The sequence below is a fragment of the Marmota marmota genome, unplaced genomic scaffold, assembly GCF_001458135.2.
Source record: "Marmota marmota marmota unplaced genomic scaffold, marMar, whole genome shotgun sequence".
In the NCBI taxonomy this organism is placed as follows: Eukaryota; Metazoa; Chordata; class Mammalia; order Rodentia; family Sciuridae; genus Marmota; species Marmota marmota.
The window spans coordinates 2,579,668-2,590,469 of NW_026000057.1; the positions used below are offsets into that span (position 1 = coordinate 2,579,668).

Sequence of the window (10,802 nt, forward strand, 5' to 3'; positions counted from 1 at the left end):
AGTAGGCCTTAAGTCTCTTAGCAGGTAATAAAGTAGTAGAGGCAGAAACAATTCCTGGATTTGGGTGTGTTTCTTTTGGGGGTGCAGGGGTAATGGGGATGGAATCCAGAGACACTTAGTCACTGAGCCATATCCCCAGCCCTTTTTAATATAGAGACAGGGTGTCCCTGAGTTGCTTAGGGCCTTATCAAGTTGCTGAGGCTGGCTTTGAACTTCTGATCCTCCTGCCTCAGCCTCCTGAGCCACCATGCCCAGTTGAGTTTCCATTTTATATATACTTTCCTAGAAATTTCAGCTTTTTAATCTTAAAGTATTAGAAATTCTCCTTCCACCCCTACGCAGATCCCAGATCCTTTGTTAGATAATGGTGTCATGGTCATAGTATTGTTTTTCAATTATTTGGTTTTAAAAATTTAATCAAATATAGTTTATATAGACTCAACATTTTTATCTGTAGTATGCTGATTTTGTAAATACAAAAATAGATGTGTATCTCTGGTATTTGTATTGGTATATTGAAATTACATGAATATGGAGAACTTGGTGTGAAGCCAGCTTTAACAGTTAACACCTATGTAAAACTTGTTTTATCTATGATGTACCTACTCTTTATAGATTATTTGAAGCAAATCCCAGGCATTATAGTATTTTGTAAATTATTCATTATGTACATCTTAAGGATGTTCATTAAAGATGAGGAATGTCACATTTTTAAAAGTTTAATGATTGTGTAATATCAGATGTACAGTCATTTTTCAAATTTCTTTGGTTTTTCTCTTCATGATTTTGGTGGGAAAGATAATCGAACTAGTTGACGAATCTCCTGTGTGATGATGAATCTCTGTGATATTGACTATCACAAACATAAGAGTTTGTGAATAGTTACTTTTTTCTTTTTCCTTCTTACACCTTTGTGTGGAATATGTTTCTAAAATATTTTCCTTGAAAACAAAGTAATTATTAAATTGTTTGGGAGGAGTGGCAGGAGTTTGGTAGGAGTTCTCAGGTATTGATGTGAGCTATATTAAACTCTGTAGGGAAGATAATGACTATTGAAGATCATTATACATTTGGGTTACTAGAATGTGTGATGGTAGAAGATTATAAGTCTTAGCTTCTGAAAACAAAATTACTTCATAATCATTATTTTTTCAAAGTGGTCCCTTTGTCTTCCTTCATTCTGCTGAAGATTGTGCAGAGATGATAGGCAGCACATAATTTGAGACATGGTGGATAAGTGGAAGGATTTAAGTGTAGATAAGAGGCATAAGTTTATGGTCCTTTGATTGAAACTAGAATGAGACCAGGGATATTTGGTGTCCATTGTGGAATATGGGAGGCTTTGTGAATGGAAGAATTGTTGTTGATTAGTGGAAGATTATTTTAAATATCTGTGAGGTAACAAGCTAATGATTCTCTCAGGCTTTGGGTTGGCAAGATCTCCCAAACTGGAGATAGATAGCCTTTTTGATTGCCTTAGTGCATTACCCAAATATTATCCTTTTTGTTTGTGTCATGATGGAAAAGAGGTAAGAAATTACTGATTTGAATAGTTAATCATGTCATTTTTTACCTGAAACCAAGTAGATAACTTGAAATTAAGGTGTAATATGTTAGTTTTGTTTAGCTTTTGGAATAGATTTTTCTACTATTGAAGCCTTTAATAGCAGGCTGTTATATTTTCTAACAGGGTCACGAGTACTAATCTTCAGTCAAATGACCAGAGTATTGGACATTTTGGAAGATTATTGTATGTGGAGAAATTATGAGTACTGCAGGTTGGATGGGCAGACACCCCATGATGAGAGACAAGTGAGTGAAATTCCGGGAAGGAGAGATAAAAACATCAGATAATACAATTTTCTGATCCTGACTTTATTTTATATCCATAGGATTCAATCAATGCATACAATGAACCAAATAGCTCAAAGTTTGTTTTCATGTTAAGTACGCGTGCTGGTGGTCTTGGCATCAATCTTGCAACTGCTGATGTAGTAATTTTATATGATTCAGATTGGAATCCCCAAGTAGATCTTCAGGCTATGGTAAGAGAAAACAAACATTCTGTGCTTAATAGATTTCATAGTTAGGCAAGCTAATTCTTCCAATGTCAGTGTCTTAACCCAGTAAATTTGATTTTTCTCTGATCCAATGGTTTAGTGAGGGTGTTTTGAATACCATCTAAGGGTATTTTCATCTTACGGCTCTGTCCTAACTTGGGATGTAGGAGTCATCTGCTGTATCTTCTGTACCCTGATAGCAGAATAGGGAAGAGTAAAGGATTGCCCTGGAAATGTTTAGTGGGTCAGACCTGAAAGTGCTCCCACAGTGATTGGCCAAAACTGAAATGTAGCATAACTTAACTACTTTGGTGAATACCTCGCTGTTCTCTTACTTTACATGCTTAAATTTCATGCTTGTATATGGGAGTGTCTGGCTGGATCAGCAAATTATTATTATGCTCAGCATTATGATCTGTAGATTAATATGAAGATTTACAGATTTTTGTTTGATAATGCTAATGACTTAGTCTGTGATACTGGTGACCCTTAAGCCAACTTTATTAAATCTGATAACTGGGGAAGATTTGATAATTATTACAAATAAGAAATGCTTTGTGGGAATGTGGTTTGTAGACTTACTAGATGATAAACAGAAAATTGTGTTCAAAGTAATTTTCAAATGTGCAAATTTCTCTATTATATTTATAAATTTAGTAATATTTAAAGAATAGGATCTTTATATTGTTGGTGAAATTTATTTTTTTCATGTCACATCTTTAATAGAAAGTTAGAAAGTATCTTCTATTTAAGAATATTTTATCAGTATGTACTTTCATATATTATTTATATGACTTTTTAAGTATATTCAAAATAACATGTTATTTCACTTAGGACCGAGCACATAGAATTGGACAAACCAAGACTGTCAGAGTGTTCCGTTTTATAACTGATAATACTGTAGAAGAAAGAATAGTAGAAAGGGCTGAGATGAAACTCAGACTGGATTCAATTGTTATTCAACAAGGTGGGCCCTAGAACTTTAAAAATTTACAAGTTGGATTGATAGAATGAGTGATTGATTGTACGACTGTTTTTTTAAAAGGAGAAATCTCATCTGTTGAGTCAAGCTAGCACCCAGTAGAGATAGATTGAATTCCAAAGATTAAACCTTAGTTTTGTTATTAAGAAGATGGGTTGGGGCTCAAGAAAGTTGAGATCTGAATATTGATCTGCTAGTTAGCTGTTTTTTTTCTATTACCTGAGCCAGTTTCTTAATCTACTAAATGAGAATAAAAATAACTATTGCTTAGGATTTTTTTAAATTAGTTTTTTAGTTATAGGTGGACACAGTATCTTTATTTATTTATTTTTTATGTGGTGCTGAGGATCGAACCCAGTGCCTCACTCTTGCAAGGCAAGAGCTCTACCACTGAGCTATAGCCCCAGTCCCTTGCTTAGAATTTTCAAGAATTAAATAGAATGTGTATATAAAATAGCTAATATTCAGCATAATACTTATTAAATAGAGCAGAGTGATTATGCTTTGTAAACACTGTTGCTTACTTGGGGAGATACCGAAGAAGTAAAAATTAAAATCAGAGAGTCTTATTTTTATAAGACTAAAAAACTACTTATTGAGTATCCTTTGTATGGCAGGCACTATTCTTTGCCAAAAATACATTGATGAATAAAATTGGTGTTTTCTAACTTTCAGGTTCTATATTTAGTGGGAGGGAGTGAGACACTGAGTAGATTAGAGGGTAAAAATGGAATTTTATTTTGGATTGATTAAATGAAACTCAAAATTCTCATTCTAGATTAGCATTTTTAAGGAAGACACAATATTGATGCCTATATTTTTTGAAAACACGAGCTACTCAGATTGGCCAATACTTACCAATTGAAGGTCTTTATTAATGCTAAATTTCATCTCTGATCAAGATAAATTTTCAGGAGTTTTGAATTCTTCAGAGAGAAGTTTTTAGAAACTGATGTTACATATTTCAGTTTTTACATAAAGTTTGATTTCATGAAGGTTTTTTTGTATTTCACTTTTCTGAGAAAAACTTGACTTAAGGGATTTGCATTGATATCTTTTTTTGCTCATCAGAAACTTTTTTGTTTATAATGCTCACTTATATTTAAATTTGTGAGTTTTTTCTTCCCCAGTAATTTTGATTCTCAAGTAGTGTATCTATTCCACAAAAGAGATTATCATTGAGATAATATATAGTAGGTGACATTACATAAGTCATAAGCTTTAGAAACATTTCAAAGCTGAAAAGTTGGCATTGAGTTTAATAGGAAAATGATCAGATGTGAATTACCAGTAAACAGAAATGATTGATGTTTGAGACAAAAGTACAAGTTTATTACATCTAACATTTAGAATTTCAAGTTTCCAGTAAAATAAAGTCTGTTTGGCTAACCTTATACAATACAAACTTTTATCTCAGGGAGGCTCGTGGATCAGAATCTGAACAAAATTGGGAAAGATGAGATGCTTCAAATGATTCGACATGGGGCAACGCATGTATTTGCCTCAAAAGAAAGTGAGATCACTGATGAAGATATTGATGGAATTTTAGAAAGAGGTGCAAAGAAGGTGAGATGCAGATTAAATGATAATGCTTTTAATGAGTGTTACAGACCAAAACTATTTGAGGGACTGTTCTGTGAATTTATAGATAATTTTTATTATTATTGAATTACTGTAAAAAGCAGCTTTTGTGTTCGGTGAAGTCCTTTTCATTTTGACTGCATGTCTAGTGCTTTTTTCCTTTCTCATTCTGATGTTTCTTTTGTCTAGACTGCAGAGATGAATGAAAAACTCTCCAAGATGGGTGAAAGCTCTCTTAGAAACTTTACAATGGATACAGAATCAAGTGTTTATAACTTTGAAGGAGAAGACTACAGAGAAAAACAAAAGGTATTTTAGAAAGAGATTTAGTGGGGCTTGGGTTGTGGCTCAGTGGTAGAGCATTTGCCTGGCATATGTGCAGAACTGGGTTTGATTCTCAGCACCACATGTAAATAAATAAAACAAAGGTCCATCAACAGCAACGAAAAATTAATTAAAAAAAAAAGATTTAGTAATGAAGCTTTATTTTCCTGGAAACGTGAATTTTTAAGTGCTAGATGTAATACCTTGTAATTGTGTCTCAAACAGTAGTTTTTTAATTAGATGTATGTAAATGTATCTAAATTTTTTTCATTATGGAAAATTTTACATTTGTAAGTGCTGAAATGTTTTTGTATATGGTTATAGTGAAGTATGTTCTTGCAACAAGAGAATATAGTGTTTGGGATATTTGAAAATGAAAATAATGTCAAAAAAGTCACAGCTGATTTTTTTAAACAGACTTGCTTGGTAATATGAAAAGGAATAATTTCTTAATTTCATAAGTAATACTTGATTAATGTAGAAATTAGAAAATACCTATAGAAAAGAAAATATAATTCTACCTAGAGCATATCTAGAGTTTTCCTTATTAACATTTGGGCACATATATCCCTAGAAGTTTTCCTAGGTTAAATGTGTTTCTCCATTTTCCTCCTAATTTGGGTCATAGCAAACATTCTGCAGCATTTTCTCTCACATCCAACAGAATTATTCATTTGGGCAAGAAATACTTCCTGAACACCTGTGCTGTTTACTAGACATTGTCCTGTGTTAATTACATGGTATTCAGCAAAACATCATAGTTCCTACCCTCGTCAAAGTACAGGATTTTTTTTTCAGTATCTTTTAATTCATAAACATCACTCAATAATAATTTGTTACACTAATAATGCAAGTTGATGATTTTAATTGTTTCCCACATACTAGATTGCATTCACAGAGTGGATTGAACCACCCAAACGCGAAAGAAAAGCCAACTATGCTGTTGATGCCTATTTCAGGGAAGCTCTTCGAGTTAGTGAACCTAAAGCACCTAAAGTGAGTTGACATAGCATCAAAGTATCTTAAAATTTGAAAATATAAATTATTTTTTAACATTCTTGTAATAAAATAAGATTGAATATTATACTTTGTATGCTTTTTATAGAATATCCTCTTCAGATTTCAATTAACACTTGTTAAAATTAATTTTTAAGTTGTGTGTTTAAAATTTGATTAATGTCAGTTCAGTTTTATTGAAAGATATACTGAGTTGCTTGGAGAATTGGCTGTTATGATTTATTTTTTTTTCTTTCTTTTTTTTTTTTTTTAGGCTCCTCGACCTCCAAAACAACCCAATGTTCAGGATTTCCAGTTCTTTCCCCCACGTTTGTTTGAATTACTGGAAAAAGAAATTCTATATTACAGAAAAACTATTGGGTACAAGGTAATTGCAGTTCTCCATTTTGTGTCCTCTTCCACCCTGAAACCATAAAATATATGAACATTAACTATTGTTTGTTTAACTATTTTGAGCCTAGTAGAAAAGAATATTATGTATGTATCCTAGCTGTATATGCCTAGCACATAATGTTTGAATTGTTCTTCATTAAAAGGAAAGGAAAAAACTTTGACTAATCTTTATTTTTAATATAATAAATGCAGGGTATTAGTATGTTTTCTCTTGGATTAGATTGGAATTTGTGAAATGTAGTTTAGTTGATTGAGAATGTAATTCATCACATGCTCTTTAAAATATATTGTTTGATGGCATGGGAAAATATCTTTTAGGTACCTCGAAGTCCTGACCTTCCTAATGCAGCACAGGCACAGAAAGAAGAGCAACTTAAAATTGATGAAGCTGAACCCCTTAATGATGAAGAGTTAGAGGAAAAAGAGAAGCTTCTGACACAGGTATAGTCTTCAATCGATTCAAAAGTTAGTAATTGTTAATTTTATAAAATATCCTGTGAGATCGTGTTGGCATACAAAGTATATTTCTTCTTATACAGAGATAGAATAGTTGAACATGGTAAAACATGGATAAATGCTACATTTTAATTGTCATTAGTTGAGGTAGTCAAGAAGATTATAGATTTGCACTTGGTAGAGTGTGTGTAATTTTGAACACCTTATTTTCAGTGTTCCCATCTTTCCTGTGAATCTTCCACATTGCTACCAAGTTATTCTCAATTATAAAATTCTGCTTGCTGCTTTTAAAACATGGGATTCATTCAAGGTCTTTCAGAGTGCTCTTTAACTAAAGCTTTCCTTTACCTTATGTTATTTACTCCTTTGGGCAAACTACAACAGCAAAAATTTCCCCTTTCATACAGCGTATTTTACTGTCTCCAACTTTGAGTTATTGCTTGGGTATCTAAGCAATTAGAAACATTTTGTGTACTATTTGGAAGGGTAGGTAAAGTATAATAGCATTTTTCCCATGTTTAATGTGCTATAATGAAATATTTTGTTTCTTTTACTATGTAGGGATTTACCAATTGGAATAAGAGAGATTTTAATCAGTTTATCAAAGCTAATGAGAAGTGGGGTCGTGATGATATTGAAAATATAGCAAGAGAAGTAGAAGGAAAAACTCCAGAAGAAGTCATTGAATACTCTGGTAATTCTTTTATTATTTTAATACATATTTTATAAGTCTTGCAAGAGCTGTTTGAGGTTTCTTGTTTTCTTATTCTGAATTTTTATTCTGAATAGTTTTGATCAGCTAAAGTTTCCATTTTAGTGCCTTGTTTTGTGCTTTTTTAAAGAATATGAACATATATATACACACACACACACATATGTATATATAAATGTAGAGAGAGAAATACATGTTCTTAGTTGCAGAAGGACACCTTTATTTTATTTATTTTTATGTGGTGCTGAGGCTCAAACCCAGTGACTCACATGTGCTAGGTAAGTACTCTACCATGGAGCCACAACCCTAGCCTGACTTTGTGCTTTTTGAAACAAAAAATGTCTCCCTCCCTAAAATAATTGTCTGGTTTTTTGTTTTGTTTTGTTTTCTTTTTTTAACTATAGCTAAAACTATAGCCAAGAAAGCTAAAATAGACACAAAATAATTGTGCTTTAAAAATTTTTTTTTAGTGTGCTTTAATTTTCAATTTATTATTTTTCTTTCAGTTCTCAAGTATTAGTATGCTTTTGTTTTTTGAGGTCAGTTGGAAATGTCAGATTGAATATGTGTAGTTATGCTGTGCTGAGAATGCTTAGAATTTTAGATGAGTGGAAGTTTAAAGAGTTGGTAGGTAATTTAAATCATCCATTTATCTCTTTCATTTAAGGAAATTGAGAAATTATAAGTGACTTGCTTTCTAGTATTAAGTGTGGGATAATTGGGAATGTTTCTTAGTCCTTTGCAAATAAATTACAACATGTTAACATGTATGCTTCCTGCACTCATCTCATCTGACCAACTTTTATTCTTTTAAAGCTGTGTTCTGGGAAAGATGCAATGAGCTCCAGGACATAGAAAAGATTATGGCTCAGATTGAAAGGGGAGAGGCAAGAATTCAGAGAAGAATAAGTATCAAAAAAGCACTTGATACAAAGGTACTTTTTATGTTAATAAAAATTGTACTATCTGTAATATAGGAAAGTTAAAGTAACTTTTTAAAAGGAAAAGCAGTGAAGGTTTAACATTTAAAATTTCCTCAAAGTAAAGCATTCAAACGTTATAGATGTTATTGTAATTTACCTGAGTAGTATTAGACTGACTTAATCTGGGTCAAAGGTGCCAAGATTGACTCCTTCTTAAGTAGTGTAAGGAAGTCTTGAGTCTGTATTTCTCTTTGTAATAATAATAAGGACTATAAAGGCTTGAGAACACAGGTTATATAATGCATTTGAGGTTCTCTGGATAGAAAATTTTGATTTGAGATATAATATTTCAAGCTAATTAGAGTAAAGCTGAATTTGAAATAAAATTATGTATGATTTGTATTTTATATATAATATCTTTTATAGATTGGACGGTACAAAGCACCTTTTCATCAGCTGAGAATATCATATGGTACTAACAAAGGAAAAAACTATACAGAAGAAGAGGATCGTTTTCTCATTTGTATGCTTCATAAGCTTGGGTTTGACAAGGAAAATGTTTATGATGAATTGCGACAGTGTATTCGCAATTCTCCTCAGTTCAGATTTGATTGGTTTCTGAAGTCCAGAACTGCAATGGTGAGTGCTCAGGGTTTTTGTGTAGTGTAGCAGAGTTTAGACTGAATGTCCTTTTAAGGTAACTTAAAATTTGTTGATATAGATTTTTGTTGTAATTTTTTGGTAGTATCAGAAGTTAAACCATTTTCTTAGAAAACTAATCACATCCACATTTTAAAAATCTAGTATCATAAAATGTTTATTGGTCTAATTCTTTAATATGCATTTTTTTAACATTGTAATATATGATAGAACTAATTTTTGATAGTAATGTTAATCTGGTACAGAGTGGGAGGCAATGTTGCCATCAGTTTCAACTTCTGAATGTGATATCTTTGATTTTGAAAGTGGACATATTTCTGTAGAAAGACTTTTTGCATGCAGGCATTTGTACATCAAAATACTGAATCTGGGTTATTTTTAAATGACTGAATGTAGTAAGGCACTATTTTTTAGTACTGATTTAATGCTCAGTTTTGTTTTTATTTCCAGTGCCTGGCTGTATCTGACCAATGTTCTCCATTTCTAACAACCTAAAATTAGAATTCAGAAAAGTTTAGGTTTGGTGGATTGATCCTTTTCTTCCATTGTTTCATCACCTTTGAACTTTTAACCTTAACTAGTGTTTTTCAAGATGATGAAAATGTAAAAATAGGTTTGAGACATGCTAGGAGAAGCAAACTCTAAATATGTAGCAGGATTTCTCAGAGTATTTGAGGTATATTGCCACTCTATATGGCACTGGGTAGTGTTCAGTGTTTTCATATTTGATCAATGGAAAAAAATTTTCACAGGGTAACAAGAAGGGCTACTATTTTGTGATACCCAAATTAGGGTAATGTTGTAATTAACATGGATCTACTTTGAAGGGGAAAAAAACCACTATATAAACATGTAATTAGGTGGAAGCTCTTCAGTGTCTTTAAGTAGAAACAGTTTGATGATTAATTAGGAATAATGATTGTATAGGGTCTGTAATGAGAGACAGAGTGTCACATACCATATAATACTATGGTCTAAAAACTGCATTACTTTCTAGCATGTCTCATATTAAAGCTCACAACAGTCATGATATATATAGCCCCTTGGTAATAAATAATTGAGGCATACGTAGTTCTTGTCTAGAAGCCCAGAGGATTTATACACATATTTGTAATACATTGATATAACTGTTAAAGGAAACAATTTTAATGTTATTGCCTTCTAATTCTATGTTACTGCACATATTTCTAAGCTTTGTATGGTGTCTTCTATATAGTATTTAAATTATTGTATTGTGGTTGTCTATGTAAAAGTTTAATTTATTACAGGAACAGAGTTACTTTTGCTCTGTAAGTAATGGAGTTGTTACCATTGATTCAAATGGATTTAGGTTTCCTGTAGTGTTGTTTACTACTTCTCCATTAGACTTAAAACCCTTTCTGGGGCTGGGGATGTGGCTCAAGCGGTAGCGCGCTCGCCTGGCATGCGTGCGGCCCGGGTTCGATCCTCAGCACCACATACAAACAAAGATGTTGTGTCCGCTGAAAACTAAAAAATAAATATTAAAAATTTTCTTTAAAAAAAAAAACCCCTTTCTGGAGGATGTATAGATTGCTAGACAGAGAGGTAGAACTCATAAGGCTTCCATGGTCATTTTTTCAAAATTGGGAAAGGTAGCATGAGCTACTTTTACTACTTTAATTCTAATAATGCCCTTTTTTTTCCTTTCTTTTTTTTTTTTTTTTTTTTTTTTT

At 32.2% G+C, this 10,802-nt stretch overlaps 1 protein-coding gene across 1 annotated transcript in view; it reads left to right on the forward strand.

The window, feature by feature from the left end:
* Smarca5 (SWI/SNF related, matrix associated, actin dependent regulator of chromatin, subfamily a, member 5) overlaps positions 1-10,802 on the forward strand; it is a 36,786-nt gene that overhangs the window by 23,279 nt on the left and 2,705 nt on the right. Inside the window, exons 13-23 of the mRNA XM_048813851.1 lie at positions 1,691-1,812; positions 1,893-2,045; positions 2,895-3,027; positions 4,460-4,608; positions 4,813-4,932; positions 5,833-5,943; positions 6,218-6,331; positions 6,676-6,798; positions 7,375-7,507; positions 8,342-8,460; positions 8,875-9,087. Coding sequence (XP_048669808.1) covers positions 1,691-1,812; positions 1,893-2,045; positions 2,895-3,027; positions 4,460-4,608; positions 4,813-4,932; positions 5,833-5,943; positions 6,218-6,331; positions 6,676-6,798; positions 7,375-7,507; positions 8,342-8,460; positions 8,875-9,087 — 1,490 coding nt within the window. The remainder of the gene's footprint in view (positions 1-1,690; positions 1,813-1,892; positions 2,046-2,894; positions 3,028-4,459; positions 4,609-4,812; positions 4,933-5,832; positions 5,944-6,217; positions 6,332-6,675; positions 6,799-7,374; positions 7,508-8,341; positions 8,461-8,874; positions 9,088-10,802) is intronic.